The sequence below is a fragment of the Narcine bancroftii genome, chromosome 9, assembly GCF_036971445.1.
Source record: "Narcine bancroftii isolate sNarBan1 chromosome 9, sNarBan1.hap1, whole genome shotgun sequence".
NCBI lineage: Eukaryota > Metazoa > Chordata > Chondrichthyes > Torpediniformes > Narcinidae > Narcine > Narcine bancroftii.
Window position 1 is genome coordinate 40,025,369 of NC_091477.1, and position 23,916 is coordinate 40,049,284.

Here is a 23,916-nt window from a genome sequence, read left to right on the forward strand (position 1 = left end):
TCTGGTGTATTTTTGTTGAATGACAACATTGTCTGACTGGTTTAATGCAACCTAGATTGTATACCTAAAATGGATGAGAGGGGGGGGGGGGGTGGGGGGGTGGCTTGGGAGGAGGGGGGGGAGAAAAAGTCACTGTATATGTGTGAAAAAGAAAAAGTGTATATCATGGCTAATGTGATTTATGGTGTGAAAAATAAAAAATTAAATAAAAAAAAACATGTCATGAAATCTTGTCTTTTGTGGCAACAGCATAGTTCAAGTATTCATATTATAACCATCTTACAATATTATAAAAATAATAGGGCACTAAAATATGGCAGTATTGTGGTTAGCACAACACTGTTACAGCATGAGTGGGGTTCAAATCAGGCACTGTTTGCAAGGAGTTTGTGTGTTTTCCTTGTGTCTGTGGTTTTCCTCCAAGTGCTCCGGTTTTCTCCCACTGTTCAATTCGATGTAATTGGACGGCATAGGCTCGTGGACCAAAAGGGCCTGTTACCGTGCTGTATGTATGTCTTAAAAAAAAAGTTAGAATCTTAGCAGCAACTTGAGTGAAGTGGTATGTCTGGAAGAGGGAAAGAAGGCAAAGTACTGGACAAATGCTGATCCAAGCAGCACCATAAAATGGTCCATGATGGCATCCAGGGCAGAACCAAATTTGCCATCCGCTGCCTGGCTCTGCTTAGTGTGGTCAAGTGGATCCTGGGACTGATCTGCGAAGAGACCTGCAGGGTGCTGAACATTTGCCTGGAGAATGTGATCAGGGATGCGGTCACCTGGGAAAAATAATGGTGCTCCAGAAGCTGATGTGATGGCAGTGCTGGTGCGAACCCAGGAGAGTGGGCTCCAAAGACAATAATGCTCCTCAGAATTCCTAATGCTGACAGCTTCATACAGGCGTTCAATAGCCTGTTAAAGGAATTGGCTTTTTTAAATTCTGCAACCAACATCTCAGAGCTCAAGATGTTGGTACCTATGTACCTATGTAAAGTTGTACCTATGTAAAGTTGAGACCTATGTAAACTTTACCTATGTTGTACCTATGTAAAGTTGAGAAGGAGAAGCATAGGAAACATCCCTACAGGATAGTGACAGTGGCAATGGACCAGTGAGGGCCTCACCATCTGAAGGACTCTCACCAGCTGCAGGCTGTTGACAAATTGTGGTGAAAGAACACCAGGCTGTGCAACTGGCTTATGGAAAACAGTTATTAGAACCAATATTCAAGAGGGTGCTAATAGAATGAAGGGCCTGAGGTGCTAAAGGCTTCCTGATCAAATCAGAAATTTGGATGAGAGCTTGGATTGCTAATATTTTGAGCTGAAACTTGTGACTTTTGAGGCTGAAGGAGCATTGAAGGCAAATCCACAGACACTGTGTCTCTGAAGGAACTCTTGCTTCTCTCCTTCCCATTGTTAGTGGTGTCGGACAATGCTCATGGTGACTTTGTTTGCCTTGTGGCAGACAAAAGTTGAAGGTAATCATGCATATTACATTTTAATGTATTATTACGTGACAGCAAAATTAACCTCAACTTTCTGTGAAGCTAAATATCCCAAACATTATGGTGCCCTGAAATAGGGAAACTATATTAAAGAGTGCTGTAATTTCTATATAGTCAAATAATCTTGAAGGCAGCCAACATCATAAAGCACCACCATCGCCCTGGTTATATCTCTTCTCGAATCTAAATCTATAAAGGCAGTTTGAAGACAAGACAAAGATTCAAATACACCAACTTTGTCCATTGTATAGAGTGCTCAAGGCATAGCCTCCTCTACACGGTGAAGATCAATTGCAGACCTGGCCACTACTTTGCTGAACATCCATTATCTGGCTATATTGGCCATCTGAAGCTCCTGTTTCAAGTTTTTTTATTATCATCTGATTGTCCAATGTACCACTGTTCTCCAATCCTTGGTGCAAAACATGCAGTCACACAACCATACAGAGCGCATACAGAGAAACAATGCATATGCAGGACGAATATACATAAAGTGCCATCCATAATGTTTTGGGATAGACATTTTGTTCCTTTATTTTTCCCCTGTGCCCCACTGTTGTAAATTTATTATCAAACTATTAACATATGATTAAAGTGCACCTTCCAGATACTCAAGGTTATTTGTATACATTTTGGTTTGACCATGTAGAAATTACAGTACTTTTTAAATACATGGTCCCTTCATTTCAAAGCACCATAATACTTGGGATATAGCAATGGTGTGTGTATTAAAATAGTCATGCTTAGTATTTTGTTGCATATCCCATGCATGCAATGACTGCTTGAAGTATGTAATTCATAGATATCACCAGGTGCTGAGTGTCTTTGGTCATTCTCTGCCAGGCCTCTACTGCAGCCATCTTTTCAGCTCCTCCTTGTTTCCCTTTAAGTTTTCTCTTGAACATTTGGAAGTTATGTTGAATTAGATTTTGATAGGATGACTGACTTGGCCATTCAAGAATTTTCCAGTTTTTAAGCTTTGAAACACTCCTTTGTTGCTTTAGCAGTATGTTTGAGATCATTGTCTTGCTATGGGATGAACGCCATCCAATGAATTTAGAGGCATTAGGTTGAATTTAAGCAAATGTTTCTATACATCTCAGAATTCATTTTGCTACTACCATTAGCAGTTACATTATCAATGAGGATAAGTATGCCAGTACCTATGGCAGCCAAACTTACCCAGGCCATTAGACCCCCACCAGCATGTTTCACAGATGAGGTGGTATCCCTTGGATTTTGGGCAGTTGCTTTAAACCTCCATACTTTGCTCTTGCCATCACTCTTTTAAATACTTTTTGGCAAACTAATCAGTCAAGCCTGTGTGTGGCTAACTCGTGGCTTGCATCTTGCAGTGTAGCCTCTATTTCTGCTTATGAAATCTTGAGGACAGTAGTCATTGGCGTGTCAACAGCTGCCTCATGAAGATCTGTCGGACAGGCTTTTGGAGAATTTTCTTCATTATGTTGAGAATTCTTCTGTCATTGGCAGTGGAGGCTTTCCTTTTACAATTACTGAGCTCATCAGTACACTTTCTTCATAACAATGATCCAAACAGTTGATTTAGGTGCACTTCCTTAAGTGACATGTTGATAGTCCTAAGGTTTGGGCGATGTCTCTTACTGTTTTATTGTTTTTCAGCCTCATAATGGCTTCTTTTTACTTTCATTGGCCAGCTCTGATCCTCTTGTTGAAAAATGGCAAGTACTGTCTTCAAAGTGATCAAAATCTTAGAAACAAGCTCTCTTATACCTGCACCAATGATGTAATGAAATATACCCAAGTAATCACAAACATCTGTGAAGCCAAATATCCCAAACATTATGGTGCCCTGAAATAGGGAAACTATATTAAAGAGTGCTGTAATTTCTATATAGTCAAATAATCTTGAATATAATCTGGAATGTGCACTTTAATCACGTGAAATAATTGGTTACAAATGTAAAGCTGTGAAGCATGGGCAAATAAAGGAAAAAGTGTTTTTGTTCCAAACATTATGGAGGGCACTGTATTAAAAAAAAAATATTGTTAATCTTAGTTTTGGATGTTGGCAGTTCTTTTGATCGTTCAGCATTCGCACTGCCCATGGGAAGAAGCTGTTTCTTACCCTGGTGTTGCTGGCTACGATACTCCTTTATCTCTTTAGTTTGGCAGGAGGTTGGGAATCAGAATGTGAATGCAGAGATTAAGGTAGAAGGACAAAAGCATGATGCTGTGTTCTCAGTTGGTGTGGAAGGATAGACAGAGGACAAAACAAATGTAACCAGTTAGAGAGGTTGAAATGTGTATTTCAACACTAGGAGTATTAGGAACAAAGGGGATGAACTTAAGAGTATGTGGAAATTTGATGGTATGGCCATTATTGAATCTTAGCTGGAGGAAGGGCAGGGTTGGTTGATGCAGGTACTGGTGTTTTAAAAGGAATACGATGGGAGGTAGAAAAGGGAGGGAAGAAGAGCATTACTAGTCAGGGATAGTATCACAGCTATAGAAAGGGAGGATGCTGTAGAAGGGGTGTCCACTGAGTCGGTGTGGGTGGAAATCAGAAATAGGGAGGGAGCTATTACTGCTAGGAATATTCTATAGGCCTCCAAATAGCCTTCGGAACACCGAGGAACAGGTAAGCAAGCAGAAAAATGGTTAATTATGAAGGGATGAGGTAGAAACTAGTGGGTAATTGGAAACAGATGTTCAAGGATGAAAGCACAGGTAATTTGGAGGAAGTTTAGGGACCACTTGTGCTAGGTTCAGGATATGTTTGTCCTACTGGGACAAGGAAAAGATGGCCTGAAAAGGGACCTGTGGCTGATGAAACAGGTGAGGTAACTAGTCAAGAGGAAGGAAGCTAGTCAAGAGGAAGGAAGCTTATGTTAGATATAGGAAGCAGGAAGGGCTCATGAAAATGTATAGTAGCCAGAAAGAAGCTTAAGAAAGGTCTTGGGAGAGCTTGAAGGGGACATTAAAAAAAAAGTCTTAATATGTAGGATTAAGAAGAACCCCAAGATGATCTATGTACCTGTGAGGAACAGAAGGATGATGAGAATAAAGGTGGGACCAATAAAGGAAGCAAAGTGCCTGGAGGTGATTGGGGAGGTCCTAAATGAATACTTTGCTTCAGTATTTACAAAAGAAAAGATCCTTGATCAGGGTGAGATTGGAGTAGAACAGGGCTGTGTGCGAGACAGTGGAGATTAAGGAACATGAAGTGTTGGATTTTTCTTTTTATAACTTTATTTATTCATTCAACAAAGTTATTACATACAATAAAAAATACATATTATGAACGATTTAAAAAAATTATATTTAATAAAAAAAAGAAAAGAAAAAAGAACCCCCCCCCAGCCAACTTTCTTTAGGAGAGCCAAAGAAAGAGAAAAAAAACTGAAATATATTTACTAAAATCTAATCAAGGTAAATCTAAATGTAAATCTTCTAAATATAAAGACCACTTCTTAAAAAAAGAATAATTATCATGTAAAACATATGTAATTTTTTCCATTACTAAACCAGTTTTCATCTCATTATGCCATCTATTAATATCAATCACATTAGCATTTTTCCATGTACTTGCTATACATTTTTTTGCAACAGATAAAGCTAAATACATAAAAGCAATCTGAAATTTGTCTAATCCCAAATCTTTCAAAGGATTCAACTCGCTCAACAAAAATATTGTCGGATCCAGAGGTATTTTGATCTTCTACAAATGTTCCAAAAACAATTGAATTGCTTTCCATAAAGATTGTATATGTACACGTAACCAAACAGCATGAAAAAAAGTTCCAACCGAATTACCACATCTAAAACAAGAATCTGATTCACTAAAACCATATTTTTTTTAACTTTTCAGGTGTTAAATACAATTAATGTAAAAAAATTGTAATTAACAATTGCATAACAAACATTTATCAATCTAGTAACACTATCATGACAAATATTTAACCAATCATCCTCAGAAAAAGTAAAGTTAATATCCTTTTCCCATTTAATCTTAGATCTATTCCATCCTTTTTTTTCCATACTTTCCTGTAATATTTGGTACATCAATGAAATATATCCCTGTTTTGGTGCAGTCACAAGAAAAGATTCAAACTTAGTCAATTCAGGTAAAATCATATCTCTACCAAATATTTGTTTTACTAGGGATCGAAGTTGATAATAAACGAATAAAGAATTCTCATTAATACCAAAATCTTCCCTCATTTGATTAAAGGATAAAAATTGACCTTCTTTAAAACAATTCTACAAGTGTTTTATACCTTTAGATTTCCAATGTAATAAATATTGATTATACATTGAAAAAGAAATAAGTTGGTTATTATATAACAGTGTTAAAGTCAGTAATTTACCCTTAGAACCTATCGTTCTATTTTTCTTCATCCATAACTTCATTAAATGTTTTAATACAGGCACATTATATTGTTGTAATAAATTTAATTTCCACCAAAACAAAAATTGATGTATTTCAAATTCAGAAATATTCGCCATCTCAATTTTAGCCCAACTAGGGGGCCGTTCCAAGTCCATTAATGAACTAATAAATTTAAATTGAGATACCTCATAATAATTTTGAAAATGTGGTAAGTGTAATCCCCCTAATGCATATTTCCAGGTTTGCTTATTCAAAACTACTCTTGGAAATTTACCCTTTCATAAAAATTCCATAACCATTTTATTTAAACCTCGAAAAAAAATTCTTATTAAGTAAACATGGAATTGACTGAAACAAATATCGTATACGTGGAAAAATATTCATTTTGATTGTATTTATTCTTCCAATTAAATTTATAGGAAGATCCTTCCGTTTAATTAAATCAGCTTTCATCTTTTTCATTAATGGTACATAATTTAATTTGTATAATAATAAACATCCACATTTATACCCAAATATTTAATTTGATCAGTCCACTTCAAATTAATAATATTCTTATAAACTGAATAATCTCCTTCATCAATCAGTAAAATTTCACTTTTTTCCCAATTAACTTTATATCCAGACAAAGATCCATATTGTATTAAACATTCCTTCAAGTGTAAAAGTGACTGAACTGGGTTTGTTAAATACACCAGTATATCATCAGCAAATAAATTAATTTTATACTCCTCATCTAAAACTCTCATACCTTGTATCTGTGTATTTTGTCGTATCAACTGTGCTAAAGGTTCAATTACTAACGCAAACAAAGCTGGAGACAAAGGACAACCTTGTTGAGTTGAACGAGTTAATTTAAAAGGTTCCGAGATCTGACCATTTGTCAATACCCTGGCTATTGGTTTATTGTATAAAGTTTTAATCCAACCAATAAAAGAAGGACCAAACTTAAATTTCTCTAAGACTTTAAATAAAAAGTTCCACTCAACTCTTTCAAAAGACTTTTCTGCATCAAGAGATATCACCAACGGATGGTCAGGGCACTGTTGATGTTTATTAATTAAACTAATCACTCAAAGATTATTATCTGAAGCATACCTATTCTTTATGAAACCTGTTTGATCAACATGTATCAACTTAGGTAAAAATTTAGCCAATCGATTCACTAATACTTTAGCTATTATTTTATAGTCTACATTCAACAAAGAAATTGGTCTATATGAAGACACCTTTAACGGATCTCTATCCTTCTTAGGAATTACAGTAATTGAGGCACTAGAGCATGATTCAGGTAAATCATAATGTTCCTTAATCTATCGTAACACATCTCCAAACACTGTAGATAAATCATCATAAAATACCTTATAAAATTCAACCGAAAACTCATCATCACCAGGTGATTTTTCCATTCGGCATTTCCAACATAGCCAATTTAATTTCTAAATCAGTAAAAGGAGCCTCCAGCTCCAATATGTCTTCTTCTCCTAGTACCGGTAATTTCAACACCGATTAAAAAGGAGTCAATCGATCCGCTCTCCTGTTTTTCCTCAGAAGTATATAATTTCTTATAAAATGAATAAAACTCATCATTAATCTCACGAGGTTTGTAAGTAATAGTCGAATTTCGTCTGACTGCATTAATAACCCTTGATACCTGTTCTTTCTTTAACTGCCATGCAAGTACCTTATGTGCTTTCTCACCCCATTCATAATACCATTGTCTATTAATCAAGCATTCAAATTGATAAGATTGCAACGTATTGTATTTCAATTTCAATCTAGACAACTCTATCTTCTGATTTTCTGTCACATCTCTCTGAAATTCCTTTTCTAATTAATCAATCGTTTCTCTAATTCAAGACTCTCGGTCAAATAATTCTTTTTAACCTTAGAGGTATAACTAATTATTTGACCTCTCAAGTAAGCTTTCATAGCATCCCACAATATAAATTTACTCTGAATGGAGTTAACATTTTCTTCCAAAAAGAGATTAATTTGTTTTTTAAAAAATTCAAGAAATTCCACTTTTTTTAACAACATCGTATTGAATTTCAACGATAAGCTACACGAACTTTTTCAGTTCTCATAAGTAAAATACAACAAAGAATAATCTGAAATACCCTACTTTTATATTCTGCTTGCAGTATTTTCCCTGTAAATGTGCCGATACTAAAAAAAAATCAATTCTAGAAAAAGATTCATGTCTAAATGATACATATACGACACATAAATACGAAGATATTTAAAACTACAAGTCCTAGCTGCTGCACAAAGATAAAAATGGGATTCACCTTCGCTGAACAGTGAAAACGTGCCTCAGGCCCTCAGTCAGCTGGCTGATTTGTTTACATGTCGGGGGAGCTGCATGCTGCAGATAGCAATGAGCAGTTAAGCGAAGGAAGAAAAAGAAAAACATCAAAAACACGCAAGTTGACAGAATATTTTGATGTTCATGGTGATGGTGCCTTAATGGCTGAAGCTGGAAATATAGGAACAACTAGTACTCATGTGGCAGAAGGCATACAGCAGCAGCCAGCAACCACTGAATGCAAAAGAACAAGTACTCCAATGATATTGATGAATGGCCAAACAAACTAGATGATTGTGATCGTGAATATTGGATAGCCAAGTGATAAATGTCAACATGCTAATAGTGACTCCTTCATCCATGCGATTGAATGACAATGAAAAGAAACCTCAGCACTGTCAGAAATTTTATTTCGCATACATTCATAAACCTATAAACAAACATCATGCAAGAAATTGGTTATGCTATTCAGAAAGCAAAGGAAACCTATTCTGATACCTACATTTCAGTAATGCCATTACTGAAATGTCAGACATATTTGCCATATTATCTGGCTGTATAGTAAATGAAAAATTTAATTGGATGAGTCATGTTTCGAAGCAGTTAAAAAATTATGCAATCCCCTAAAAGAAAACAATTTATCTGCTTGCTGCGTGAAAAACTTAAAGTGCACGGGCACCCACCTCTACGCTATTCCGGGAGTGGGGGTGGGGGGGGGAAGTAATAGCACATGGTTTGTAACATTGCCATGTTTAGAATGGACCACCGCATACTTTCTCAGTTTCATCAGAAAACAGGAGGACTTACGTCCTCAAGTCGCCTATATAAGTTTGTTTACATTCATAAAATGTGCGAGGCTGCGTTTGCAATAAATAATTTATCACTTTGTTCATCTCTCTCCTCTGAATTTAGCTTCCCTGGCATTTGGTGTCCTACTTACCCCTTTTGGTTCTCTTTTAAGCTACTAGATGTTTTAATATTGGCATTTGTTTTTAAATTTAGGGCCCCTTTATAATCTACAGGCCCTGCTCTAGTATAATCCGGCCATTGTGTTCAGTTCTGGTCACCTCAATATAGGAAGGATGTGGAAACTATGGAGAGGGAGCAGAGGAGATTTACCAGGATGTTGCCTGGACTAGAAAATAAGTTTGTTTACATGTCGGGGGAGTTAGTAGAACTAGGACTCTTTAGAGTGTAGAAGGATGAGAGGAGACTTGATAGAGGTCTACAAGATTTTGAGGCATAGGATGGACAGCCACCAAATACTACAAAGTGAAGGGGGAGGAAGTTTAGGGGAGACATCAGAGGTAAGTTTTTTACGCAGAGATTTGTGAGTGCTTGGAATGCCTTGCCAGGGATGGTGGAGGCTGAAACATTAGGGGCATTTCTTTCTTTTTTCTTTCTTTGGCTTGGGTTCACGGACAAAGATTTATGGAGGGGTATGTCCACGTCTGCTGCAGGCTCGTTGGTGACTGACCAGTCCGATGCGGGACAGGCAGGCATGGTTGCAGTGGTTGCAAGGGAAAATTGGTTGGTTGGGTGTTGGGATTTTCCTCCTTTGTCTTTGGTCAGTGAGGTGGGCTCTGCGGTCTTCTTCAAAGGAGGTTGCAGCCCGCCGAACTGTGAGGTGCCAAGATGCACGGTTGGAGGCGATATCAGCCGACTGGCGGTGGTTAATGTGGCAGGCTCCAAGAGATTTCTTTAAGCAGTCCTTGTACCTCTTCTTTGGTGCACCTCTGTCTCGGTGGCCAGTGGAGAGCTCGCCATAGAACACGATCTTGGGAAGGCGATGGTCCTCCATTCTGGAGACGTGACCCACCCAGCGCAGTTGGGTCTTCAGCAGTGTGGATTCGATGCTTGCAGACTCTGCCAGTTCGAGTACTTCGATGTTGGTGATGAAGTCATTCCAATGAATGTTGAGGATGGAGCGGAGACAGTGCTGATGGAAGCGTTCTAGGAGCTGTAGGTGATGCCAGTAGAGGACCCGTGATTCGGAGCCGAACAGGAGCGAGGGTATGACAACGGCTCTGTACACGCTGATCTTTGTGTGTTTCTTCAGGTGATTGTTTTTCCAGACTCTTTTGTGTAGTCTTCCAAAGGCGCTATTTACCTTGGTGAGTCTGTTGTCTATCTCTTTGTTGATCCTTGCATCAGATGAAATGGTGCAGCTGAGGTAGGTAAACTGGTTGACCATTTTGAGTTCTGTGTGCCCAATGGAGATGTGAGGGAGCTGGTAGTCATGGTGGGGAGCTGGCTGATGGAGTACCTCAGTTTTCTTCAGGCTGACTTCCAGGCCAAACATTTTGGCAGTTTCCGTAAAACAGGACATCATGCGCTGGAGAGCTGGCTCTGAATGGGCAACTAAAGCAGCATCATCTGCAAAGAGTAGTTGACGGACAAGTTACTCTTGTGTCTTGGTGTTAGCTTGCAGGCGCCTCAGATTGAAGAGACTGGCATCCGTGCGGTACCGGATGTAAACAGCGTCTTCATTGTTGAGGTCTTTCATGGCTTGTTTCAGCATCATGCTGAAGAAGATAGTAAAGAGCGTTTAAGAGACTCTTAAATAGACATATGGATGAAAGAAAAATAGGGAGGGTTTAGTACTTTTTAAGGAATATATGGGTTGGAATAATATTGAAGGCTGAAGGGCCTGTGCTGTAAATGGTCTATGTTCTTTCCAATGGGAGTAGCTGATAGATGCTGTGTGGGGGTGGAAGAAGTCCTTAATGATTTTGTGCACCCTCTTCAGACAATGATCCCAATAGATCAAGTTGATGGGAGGGGTTTGCAAGCCATTTAAACTTCCCTTCCAATTCCCACACCAATCTGGTTGTTGACCTCTGCTTCCAGAAGGAGGTCAAATGCAAACTAAAGGAACAGTACCTCTTATTCTGCCTGGGTAGTCTACAAATCACTGGCATGAGCATTGAATTTTCTCTCCTTCTGATCTGTCCAGGTTCTTTGACACTTCCACCCCTTTCATTCCTACCCATAGGCATATCTAGGATATGGCAGGTGGGGCACAGAACTGAGGTGCCACTTGTAGGTGGGTGCCACTGTCCTATTATTCCCTAGCCCAATAAAGAATATCCCAGGGGTGCAGTTCTGTGTTGCCAGGACTCACAAGTGCCCTAGAGTGCCACTCTCGGCCAGCATCTCATTGGGCCACTCTAGCACCTCACTCAATGCAGAATGAATGGGCAAAATATCCATCTTCATCTTCCTTATCCATAATCTCCCACACAGCTGTATTACGCTGGCTGAACAGTTCTGACTACGAGGGGGATTATGGTTAAGGAAGACGACAATTTTACCTATTCTTTCTGTGTTGAGCGGAGCTGCGGTGAGCAGTAGCAATGACAGCATGTGGGCACCGAATGGCAAAGATGGGCATGGAGCTCTGTGGCAGCGGCATCAGCGGACAAGAAGGAGGAAGTGACGAAGAGGAAGAAGCGGAGGTTAGGCGGCACAAGAAGTTCGGTTGCACAGTGGCCGAGCAGATCATGAAGGCAGTGGCCATGACCAAGGTAAGGAGCAGTATAGACAGTTGATGGCTGCCATGAAGAAGATGCTCACATCCTGCAGCTACAACCTGGAGTTCCAAAACTCACAGGTCAACCGCGCTGTACGCAGCTTGGTGAGCCGAGGCTTGCTGGTACAAATGGCTGGCTGCTTTGCCTCTGGCTCGGCAGCCGCCCAGAGGAGCCGGCAGCACACCAGATGGTGTGGTGCCGGAAGCTAGACAGCTGGTGGAGCTGTCACAGCCTGCCCCAGCCACACGCTGACAGCCTCGCTGATCTCCCTGTAGCCTGCCATTCAGCTTGGTTTCCCCTCTGCATAGCTGGCTTCTGAGGATTGTTGCATGGAGGGAGCTGCCAAGAGATGGAAGCTGGCTGGCTTTGGAAATTTTTTGGGGGGGCGTGATGAGGGTGGCTGCTGTCTGTGCCGGTAAAGGTGGCAGGTTGTTGATCAGATTGTTTGGGGGAGTGAATGGGCCCACCAAAGGGAACTGTTGTGAAGGCTGGCCTCCTGCCCCATGTCCTGATCCTTAAACAAATATCTGACAGACTCCCATCACTAAGGGGTAAAGACCGATTGGCATCTCACAACCTTTATTCACAACCTGTGTGTTGTAGAGGTGAGGGCCGCTTAAAATGGAAACTGTCAGGCAGCAGCAGCACGGTTGGTGTGTGGCATTTTTATGCAGTTTTCTTTTAAACAGAGGGAGGATGCTGATGTCAGTGGCAGCCCAAGAGTGCCACTGTTCCTACCCCCGTACCCAGTTTTCCCCTTCCACTTGCCATATTCTCACTGGTTCTTTCTTTTCCTTCTCTTTCTATCTTACACCATTCTTCCCTTATCTGGTTCCACTCATCACCTTAATCTTCTCATTTGATTCCATAATGTACAGTCCTTTATTTCTACTTATCTCCTGCTGCCTTTTGTTATCTTAATCTTTGCTCCTCCAGCTGGATCTAGCTGCCCATCAACTGGAATCTATCTATTCCTTGCCAACTCCTGTCTCATCTCTTTACACAGAGTCTCTTCCCTTTAAACTCCAGTCCTGAATAGTCTTGAATTGAATCAACCATCTCTTCTTCCAGAGATGCTACCTGACCCAAGTTCCTCCTGCAGGTTTTTTCTCACATACTATAATTCTGCATGAGTAAGGGCTTGGATTAGCTGAATGCAGGCAGTTCCCTACTACTGCTGCATAGTAAATTTCCCTTGGCTCATGGATTCTTCAGGGATTTATCCTTGCTTTTCCATTCATTATCCTTTTGATCAACTAATCATTCCAACTTGACTATCTGTGATGGTTCTGTTCCTTCCAAGTGATAAACACAATCAACTATTTTTGAGCTGAAGCAAATGAAAATAGCATCTGTGTCTCATTTATTTAGAAGCAAATGTTTCACTTTCCTCACAACTTAAATATCACCAGACTTTATTTTTTTTTGTGGCCATCTTCAATGCCGTTTTGTCTGTCAGGTTCCTTCACCTTGATATTTTTCTTAATGCTTATTTCCTCCACTTTTCCATTACCAGGCTTTTCCAAGTCCAAATGTTTCTTTGCTGAGATTTGCAGTTTTCAGCTTTTGTTCCCTCTCCCCCTGAAGTGTTATTTTGAATCTACTGGGCATTTAACTATGGTATATTTAAATCAGCTGTTATTTAAACTTGTTAAATATACCTGGTATTTATAATCTCTGTGACTTTTTCCTTTATTTTTCATTCCCTCAGGATGTATTGGCATTTTCTTACCAGTGACCTGCATTGATATTCTTTAGTTCTAATTTGACATATTTTGCATTTCATCTTGGAAGTCATCTGAATTATGCAAGTGAATGAGGAATGGTTTGTTTTGTATAATTTTACAATGTACTACACCGACATTGAATAATGTTTCAAACAGAACTTTGATCTGTAGATTCACAAATATTGTCAGAGTATATACATACAAACCTGAGATTCCTTTTTTCTGCAGAATTAGTAGTGCAAAAAAAAAACTGTACATAGTGTAAACTAAGAACTGAAACAGATAACAAATGTAAACAAACTGTGCAATACTAAAAAGCCAATAAAGTGCACAAGAGTCCTTAAAAGAGTCCCTGATAGAGTTTGTCATTGAGGAGTCTGAAGGTGGAGAGTAGCAGCTGTTCCTGAACCTGGTGGTGCGAGTCTTGTGGCACCCATGCTGCTTTCCTGATGGCAACAGTGAGAACAGAGCGTGTGCTGGATGGTGTGGGTATTTTATGATTGCATCTGCTCTCTGATACCAGTGTTCCCTGTAGATGTACTCAATAGTGGGGAGGGTTTTGCCTGTGATTTTCCAGGCTAAGCCCACTACTTTTGGAGGCTTTACGCTCAGGGGTATTGGTATTCCCATGCCAGACTGTAATGTAGCTGGTCAGCACACTTTTCACCACAACTCTAGAAATTTGGCAGGGTCTCTGGTATCATACCAAACCTCTGCAAATTCCTGAGGAAATAAAGGCACTGACATGCTTTTTTCACCATGCCATTGGTGTATTAGGTCCAGGAAACATCTTCCGAGATAATGACTACCAAGACGGAAATTTGCTCACCTTCTCCACCTCTGATTTCCCCAATGATCACTGTGGATTGTATACCTCTGGCTTTCCCTTCCTGAAGTCAATAATCAGCTCCTTAGTTTTGGTGATATTGAGTGCAAGGTTGTTGGTGCACCATTCAGCCAAGTTTTCAATCTTCTTCCTGTATGCTGACTCATCGCCCTCCTACTATGGTATCATTGGAAAATTTGTAGATGATGTTATTGTCGTACTGAGCCACACAGTCGTAGGTGCAAAGTGAATAGAGCAGGGGGCTAAGAACACAGTCCTGTGGTGCTCCAATAATGATGGGAATTGTGGAAGAGAAGTTCTTACCAATTTTCACTGTGGTCTTGAGGTGAGAAAATCCATGATCCAATTACACAAGTGGGGTGTTAACTCCCAAGTCTTGGAGTTTGCTGATCGGTTTTGAAGGGATGATGGTATTAAATGCTGAACTGTAGTCAATAAAGAGCATCCTGATATATGCATCTTTGCTGTCCAGGTGTTCCAGGGCTTTGTGTAGAGCCAGTGAGCATCAACTATAGACCTGTTACTACGCTCGGCGGACTGGAATGTATCCAAGCATTATGAATTGGGAGAAAAAGCACAAAGTTTTAGCTTGGCAATTGAAAGCAAAACAAACCTCTAGAATAATTAATGTTATTAAAAAGAATTCTAAGAAAATTACTTATAAGCCTCAAGAAATAAATTATTAATTTAAGGATTTTTATTTTAATTTATATAGATCTCAGTTTAATAGTGGAGGTTAAAAATGATAATTTTTTTTTGAATCAAATTAGTTTGTTTACCTCGAATTGTCAAAATCAAAAAGACTTAGATGCTCCATTTATGGCAAGTGAAATTAATGAGGTTCTTAGTTCTTTGCAAAGTGTTAAGTCACCAGGGGAGGATGGTTTTCTGCCTGGATTTTATAAGAAATTGAAAGATTTATTAATACCTTTTTTTATGGAGGTGTGGAAACAAGCAGTGGAAACCCAATCTCTGCTGGAATCTTTTTAAAATGCAATTATAACTGTGATACCTAAGAAAGAGAGAGATTTGTTTAAAAACTGAATCTTATAGGCCAATATCTTTATTAAATGCTGATTATAAAATTACAGCTAAAATTTTGGCAATAGTGGCTGGATATGTACTGAATTTAATGCACATGGATCAGCCTGATTTTTTTAAAAAATGCCAATCTGCTGATGATGTTGCTAGATTAATTAGTTTATTACATTCATCTCAAAAGAAGGGTGAATTATTGATGGCAGTAACTTAAGATGCTATGAGGACCTTTGATAGTGTGGAATGGAATTATTTATATAAGGTTTTAGAAAAATTTGGTTTTGGATCTACATTAATTAGATTAAAATTTTATATAAAGATCCCTCTGCTAAAGTTGTAACTAATGGACAAATTTCTTCTGCATTTCCATTTACTAGATCAAGTAGACAAGTGTGTCCTTTATCTCCAGCTTTGTTTGTTTTAGCAATAGAACCTTTAGCAGAGTTAATAAGACAAGGTTCTAAGATTAAGCATATAAAAGTTAGTTAAGAGGAACACAAGATTAATTTATTTGCTGATGATATCTTGGTTTATGTGACAGATCCCAAAAACTCTCTGCATCAATTATTTACAAGACTGAAAGAATATGGTGAAATATCAGGTTAGAAGATTAATTGGGATCATGGTTAAAGGTGATTCTACTCAATATAGAGAATTTGCTCAATTTAAGTGGTCAGAGGATGAAATTAAATATTTGGGGATTGAGGTTGATAATAACAAATAATTTACCTTAATAAAATTAAAGATTTGAATAGACACCAGTATGATTGACACCTGTTTGAAACAGGTGGGTTTCATGCCCTGCTGGAGTGAGATATTGAAGATACCCATGAATACCTTGAGAGGTTGGTCAGCACATATTTTAAATACTCAGCTAAGTACTCAATCTGGGCTGGATGCTTTCCTCAGATTCTCTCTCCTGAAGACAGCATGAATGTTAGTAGATAAATATTCACCCATATTTAACCCTGTAATTTGTTGGGAGGCCCTTTTCATTAAAGGAAAGTGTGTGTACGTTTTTAAAATTGTAGCTGAATTATTTTTACAGCATTTTTAGATGAAAAATTTAATTGCATATTTTTACAGCCATTTATCGGAAATCTGTCTTAAAAATTTCAGTTTCTGAAAATGTGAAAAATAAAGTTCGAATATTTCATAATTGTACATTTTTAACGCATTTTTAAAAAATGAAAACTAGTGTGAACATAATTAATGTTAACTAATATTTCTTTTTGCCATAATTTGTTGTCAAAATTGCAAATCAAAATAATTTCTGTTTATTTTTCCAGGATCGAACTAGATTATATGACACTTTAAACATGCATTCTTTGGAAAGTTCACTGATTGACATCATGAGAGCTGAACAGGACCCACTGAAAGGTAAATGCCATCCTCTATCACATTCAGCTTTAACATGAGGTTTTGGTCATTACAAGTCCCTTTTTGGTTATAGAATACAGTTTACTTTAAATATTGCTAAGTGAAACAAGAATATGCTGGACTTGAATTATGTCAAAGAGAGCAAAGATTTGCATTTTAAAATGAATTCTTTCATAACTCCCAACTTGAAATTCCAGGTTACTTGTGGCATGGGATCTATTGCTGTGAAATTGACAATAACAATGGAATAAAAAATTTTCCCCTTTTGCCATTCCTAGCCCCTTTTTTTCCAGATGATATAATTTTATTGAAAATTTGATTTGTTAGTACAAATAATTATGCAATGTAATTAAAATTTGGCTTAAAGTTGAGGTAGATTTTGTGATTTTGGTGATTTGAATCTATGGATCAGCTGAGAGATGTTTTTTCAGTGTCAAAAGAATTTTTAAGAACATTGAGTGGAAATCTTTCTGAAGAATAATGGCAAGGGAGAGGAAAAATGGTGACATGTGGAAAGCAATATGGTTGTTGGAGACTAAATGTTGAGAAGTCTGTTAGCTTCATAAACAGAGGTTTACATGAAGGTGCAGTAAATCTTGAAGGAATGTTTTAATTCCCCCTTTGGAGTTTTTGGGAGCTGCAATTTTAGAAACTAAAATGCAAAGGAAATGGTTGTTGAATATTCTCTCTTTAGATTGGGAATTGTATGAATTAGCTAACAATAAAAATTGAGATGCTATTTAATATGGAAAATATAATTAGAGGGGATACTTAAAATAGGAAGTGGTATGAAAATTTGTAAATTACTGTCCTTGTATGGTGTAAAGTTCTGAAATGTGAACATTAGGTAAGCAGAAAAAGAATAGCTGCATCCCTTTGTCATCAGCAGAGATGACTTGTGGTTACAGAAACTTTAGGAATTCTTGGAACCCAATAACCCAAAGATGGATAAGACTGGTACATTTGTGGTGAGAAGAGGCCATGGAGGGTACCTGACAGGCTCTGGTTTTAATCGCAACAGTAAAGTTGTAACCAGAAATTATGCCTGTAGAATTTTGGTGATTTGAAGTTTGTGATTATGATAAATAGGGGTCCAGTAAAGATGCTAGATAGTAATGCAGTAATAATAGGTTACCAGTAATAATAGGTTAGGAGATTGTTCTGTAGAACTCCATTAGTATGTTCTAGTACTTTCTATTTCCTGCACATTGCATTTTCTTGAGAATTTACAAGGGTCCTACACAAAAGGTAGGGCCCTTGCAAATTCTCAGGAAAATATGATGTGCTGTCTAGTGGAAGGATGTGAAGTGAAACCTCCCAAGAGGGACTAAATAGTTTTTTTAGTTAAGTATTTGAGCACTAAATCTTTCTTCTTCTTTCCCCCACCCCCTTAAAAGCAATAAATATATCAGACATAAACTTTTTTGTATTTAGATTTGATATTATTGTTTCTATTTCATCATCTTGTAACAATAAATAAGAGGTGGTTAATCTTTCTCATAAATAAGCTTTTAGTTGATAATATCCAAATATTATTTAATTTTATATTCACTATTTATTTTTCAATTGGTCAAATGTCATTAAATATCTACCTTGATAGCAATTTTTCATAGACTTTATTCCTTTTTGTGACCAATTAGCAACATTTATATTCAACATGATAGGAATCAATTTATTTTGCACCAGTGGCATCCTCCCTAATCCGTACCCTTTAAAACCCATCAGCAATATGTACATTATGCCACACTCTATCCAAATGTCTTAATATTGGTGTACCAACTTCTCTCATTAATGTCTCGTTCAATTTATATTAAAATTCCTCAGATTCTTTTTCACCTATTTTATTCATTTCTATAGTAACCCAAACCACTTTTTCTTTTTCCTCAAAAAAAGGAAGAAAGAAATCTTAACTGGGCTGATTTGTAATAATCAAAATTTGGAAGTTGTAAACCTCCCAATTCAAATTTGTATAAATCGAAACAAAGGTGGGAAAAGGATTTGGGTATGGATATAACTGATAGAAATTGGACACAGATATGTTATGATAGTATGAAAATTACAATAAATGTCAGACATAGAATGGTACAATATAATTTTATACACCAGTTATATTTTACACCACAAAAACTTAATAGGTTAAATTCAGACATTTCAGATTTCAGTTTTGGATGTAAACAGGATATTGGTACTTGTTTTTACATTCTGCATGGACGTCCCAAATTGAACTCTTTTTGGACTGATTTAATAGACTTTCTTCAACAGGTAATGGATGTTAGACTCCCGTGAAATCTTTTGGGGGAATATTTCACGGATTAATCCAGATTTAAAGTTGCATTGGTTTCAAAAGGAATTTTTAAAGATTGCGCTAGCATTTGCCAAAAAATTGTAGCTGTTTCATGGATTTAGCATTAGATAGATGGCATGGTGAAATGCAAAGTTGTATACCTTTGGAAAAGATTTCATATAATTTAAAGAATAAATGTAAAAACTTTGAAAATTTGGTTTCCATATATGCAAAAGATTGGTGTTATAACTTTATAAATACTTGTATTAAGTGAATTTGTAGATTATGGTTTGAGCTTTATCAATCCCCGGCCTTACCTCACCTTAATAATTTAAATTTTTTACTTTTATTATTATTTGATGTTTTGTATGTATTTTTATCGATAGATTTTGACCAAGTATTATATATTATACGGTAGTGTTTTAGTTCATTATATATTTTATATTTATTAGTTATATTTGTATTTGAAGAGGTTAGCATAATTAGGTCATAATTTAGTTATAAGGTAATATCCAGTATTTTTGTAATGCAATTAATCTATTTTCTTCTTCTGTTTTTTTCTTGTGGGTGTTTCTATGAGGGAGTGGGTGGAGGGAGAGAAAAAAATGATAAAACAGCATGTATTGATTTTTGATCTATAGTAATTTGGCTATGTATCTACTTTTTACATGTGCCAATAAAATAAAATTTGAAAGTTAAAGAATTTGAGTACTATGGGAGCAAGCACAGAAGAGATGAGGCATATCAACCATGATCGTGTTGAATAGCAGGCCAAGCTTGAGTTAATTAACTAATTAACCTGACTGTGAAGAGAATTTAATATTATAGACTATTTTCAGGAAAGTTACAGAAATTGGATAACAAGGATGAAAGTATCACACTGAAGTTGAGGTTTGAATTTCAGTAAACACAAACAGGAACCATTGGAATTGTTGCTTTTTATATTAGAAGCTTGGCATGGCAGTGAAAAATATTCCAAGGGCATTTCATTTGGTCTATCTGAAGTAGATATTTTATTCTAAAGCAGAAGCTAATTGGAGGAAGCAATGATTCTATTTAATGTTTGTGCTTGCTGGTAACAGCAACTTGGGGATTTTCCCTTGGCTCACTGTATGTTCTTGACCTTGTATGTACAGCTCTAAAACCATGTGGATTTCTGTTCAGAATCCAAGTACTCCGTGACATTTTTCTTCACTTCAATTCATTCATCTATCAACAACAATAGGACTTGGGCATAATTAAAAACTTTAAAGTATCAAAGATGTGGATGGAAGTTCCAGCAATAGCAAGAGAGCCATGCCACTTGAGCCATGTCATTGCTGGCCAGAATGGAAGTTATGAGTTGCTCTATTTTACAGCTCTTTGATTATGTAATAGATCTATTTATCCAAAGAACTTGAACCATATGCTTGCCTTTCTGGCAATAAATTCCATTCTTTCTCGACTGAATGTAAAATATTTTCTCTACTTCTAAGAGTTTGTCCTTTGTAATAAGTGAAATAGGTCACTTTGATACTGCCTATCATTTTGAATGCCTGGATTAAATCTTCCCCTCTGTCTCCTTTCTTCATCCTCTGTTCATAATTTCCCAGTCTTGGCAACATTATTGTAAATCACCTCTGCACACTCTATGTAATCGAATCACTAAATTTGTACATGCCATTCTAGTGTGGCCAAACATTGTTTATTCATGGCCTTGTTTATCATTCAGATTGTTTCAACTCCTGTCAACTATTACGGGATGAGCACTTAAATCACCTAGGTATAGAAGGTTATATGGTACATCCAGACCTCTTAAAATGTTCTAGCTTATCACTTCCAATATTTAACATTTTTATTAATGTCAGTATCTCTTCCCTCTCTTTCTTGAAGACATGCAAAATGATCATTTACAACTATACATATAGCCTGTCTTTAAGTCTTCAGTGTACTCTGGTCAGAGCTTGTCTCGAGTGACCAGCCACTCTTTTCACAAGTCCAAAGCTTCTGCCCAATTTGTTCTTAAAACCAGGTACATCTCTGCAAAGTATAGGTCATGATAAGTTACCCTGTGACTACTTGTATGGCCAGTGTGGCAATCCAATGGGTAATATTATCCAAGCAAACTTTGACCTTGTTCAACAATGTGGGTGTAATCCCTTGAGTGAGTTAGAGTTTACTGGTGAATTGCATTAGTGAACAAATTCAAAGAAAAATTGTAGACTAAAAATGGATTGCGCGATTAGCAGAATGGGCTCGGGCCTCACGAGCTTGTGGGCTGAAGGGCCTGTTATTGTGCTGCACATCTTATTTTTTAACAGGCATGACATGCATATGTAATAGATATTTAAGTTGCATTTTTGAGTGTGTTCTTAATATGTACTCATAAAAATACTAGCTGTGCAGTTATTTACCCACTGTGTCTGAATTGAGCAATTTTAAATTGAAACCAGCCTATACATATAGGCCAGTTAATTATCTAAAAAATGAGGACAGTACTAGGTCAATGTTTTATTTTACCAATATGGATTCCTTTTGCAATTGTATTCAATTTGGCCTGGTGTTGTACAACTACTGTATATTTTGGGATATATAAGTTGAGTCGTGAAACCTAAAAAAGCTCTCAAAAAATGGGGGTCGACTTTTACGCTGGATATACTTTTGAGACCTTAAATTCATCTCAATCCAATCCACGCTGATCCAGCATAAAAGTCGACACATGTAAAGCAGATTCTGTGTACAAGTTGACCCTTAGAACAACAACAAAAATAGACTGCGACAGATTTTTATTGAAAATAACACAATTAGAACCCTTCAAAATCACTATCATTGTCTCAAAACAACACAACCCTTAAATCACTCTTGCTATCATTTGAGGCAAAGATGGCTACAAGCTCATCCACACTCTGTGTTTAAACAGACATCATATAGATCCCAGTCTGTATCTGATGAGGTGGTTTCAGCTCAAGAAATGCTGCATCTTTTGAACTATTTTATTACTCTCTCTACTTTAACTTTGTCTCATGCTGTGAGCATGAAGTTACACAGCACATCAAGCAATGCAACATGCATTGCCCTGCCTTTAGTAAGCGACTTTTCTGCACTCAACATCCATATATTCCTTTCCTCACTCACATGGCCTTTTAATGGCTTGTTCAAGCAGTCATTCGAGAGGTTGCAATATAGATGTCACCTCCACCCAGGATAACTGCCATGTAAGTATTATATAGTGCTAATCTACTTTTAGTCTTCTCAGTTAAGTGGCTTTAAACATATCCCAGACTAGTAAATGCCGTTCTTTGCGTAAACTGGCTGTTCCACATATTGTCTAACAATAATTTTATACCATTTTCATCCATCCTTTTTCATGAAAATGTACAAAAATACCTGCAGGGAATTTTAGTTTAGGTTTAATTTTACATTTGAAGATTACTGTGGGTCTTAATCTTAACTTTGTCCCATCGGCCATGCACGAGAACACCACTGTAAACCTGGTCCTTTCGTGGCCTGTACTTCTGGTTTGCACAGTTTTAACACTTTTCCATTCCACTGTTCTATTGCCTATCATGTCGAAATTCATAGGGGTTTTTGATATTTGCCAATGGAAACTTGTGTTTCTGTCAGTTCTGTATATTAAACTGGAGAAACTTACAACTTTGTGATCAGGATCTTTTGATAGTTTCTGTGCAATTTTTGTTTTTTGTCATAATACCAGATTTTTTCCTCCATGAAACATTTGCACCAGTCTACTGTAGCCTCAAAATCTTTATTGAGGTCTGGGTGCGACTTTGCCCACTGCAGTGCAAATGTTCTTATTTTATTTCAGGTGACTATGTAGAGATCTTGCCTCTGTTCATGTACTCATTCTGCAATATGATTTTTCAACTCTGGTCAATGAGTATTTCCTTTTCTCAGGGAACATTGCCTTTGTGGTATTTTTCTTAAAGTTTCTTCTTTCTTCCAATCTCTTATCAACCTCATATATATCAAATTTTCTTCCAGCAGCTCAGTTGTTTGTTTTCTTACCCGTTTCTATCACTTTCAAGTTAAAACTCGCTTCATACTTTCATTGCAAATTGTGTCAATGGGCCCTCCAGGATAGCAATCACCTCCAGCCAACGCCCAGCAGATCAATTGCGTGATCCTTGGGAATCGACGTATATGCCACTCAATGGCCCATCTCAAGCATTGAGACTTGTACGCCAGTTAATGGGCCAATTCAGGCATCCATAAAATTGGGGTTGACTTTTACCCTGGATATACCATAAAACAATTAAAATGAAGCTGAAAAATGGGGATCGACTTGTACGTTGAATATATGGTAATAACAGATGCATAAAAATGCTGAAAATTTTAAAAATAAATGAATTTAATAAATTGCACAAGTCTACACATTTATAATCTACAAATTACAATACTCTGGACCATGAACATTGTATGGATATTACATGGCTATTACCTGAAATGGTAACTTGAACAGTTTCAGTTTGTAACTGCTTATAACTTTTTATTCCATCTTTTTTAGGTCGTTTAAACTATGTGCATCCTGGATCAGACAGTCCTCTTCCTATTAATGGTGAGTATTTGCTATAAATGTAAACTTATTATGCCAACATTAGTGATGCGCCATCAATAATCACAAAAGACTGAAGTTATGAAACTGATAGGCTTTTATTAACTATAGATTGGAACAGCTGTCAATTTCATTGACTGATCAAGGTAGAGTGAAACAAGGAACATGCAAAGGGATATGGGTAGGATCGGTCTCGGAAGGTGTGTCCAGCCACCAGCAGCCTACCCAGCATAACAGTGGTTTACCACATTCACCCCTCCTTTTTAAGAAGAGACCAGTGGGGTGAAAAGAAAATGAAACATATATATGCATTTTACAGATTAAGTTTGTAAGGGGGTCTCCTTTGCTGCCAAGAATGACATGGTAATGGT

At 37.4% G+C, this 23,916-nt stretch overlaps 1 protein-coding gene across 4 annotated transcripts in view; it reads left to right on the plus strand.

The window, feature by feature from the left end:
- The window catches only part of cpeb4b (cytoplasmic polyadenylation element binding protein 4b), a 118,418-nt gene that overhangs the window by 34,566 nt on the left and 59,936 nt on the right, over window positions 1–23,916 (plus strand). For 3 of the 4 annotated variants that reach the window (XM_069898860.1, XM_069898861.1, XM_069898863.1), the window contains exons 2-3: window positions 16,619–16,709; window positions 23,498–23,548. In XM_069898860.1, the coding sequence (XP_069754961.1) occupies window positions 16,619–16,709; window positions 23,498–23,548 (142 nt within the window). Of the gene's footprint in view, window positions 1–15,870; window positions 15,931–16,618; window positions 16,710–23,497; window positions 23,549–23,916 lie in introns of those variants that run through there. The other variant, XM_069898862.1, reaches the window with a different exon arrangement.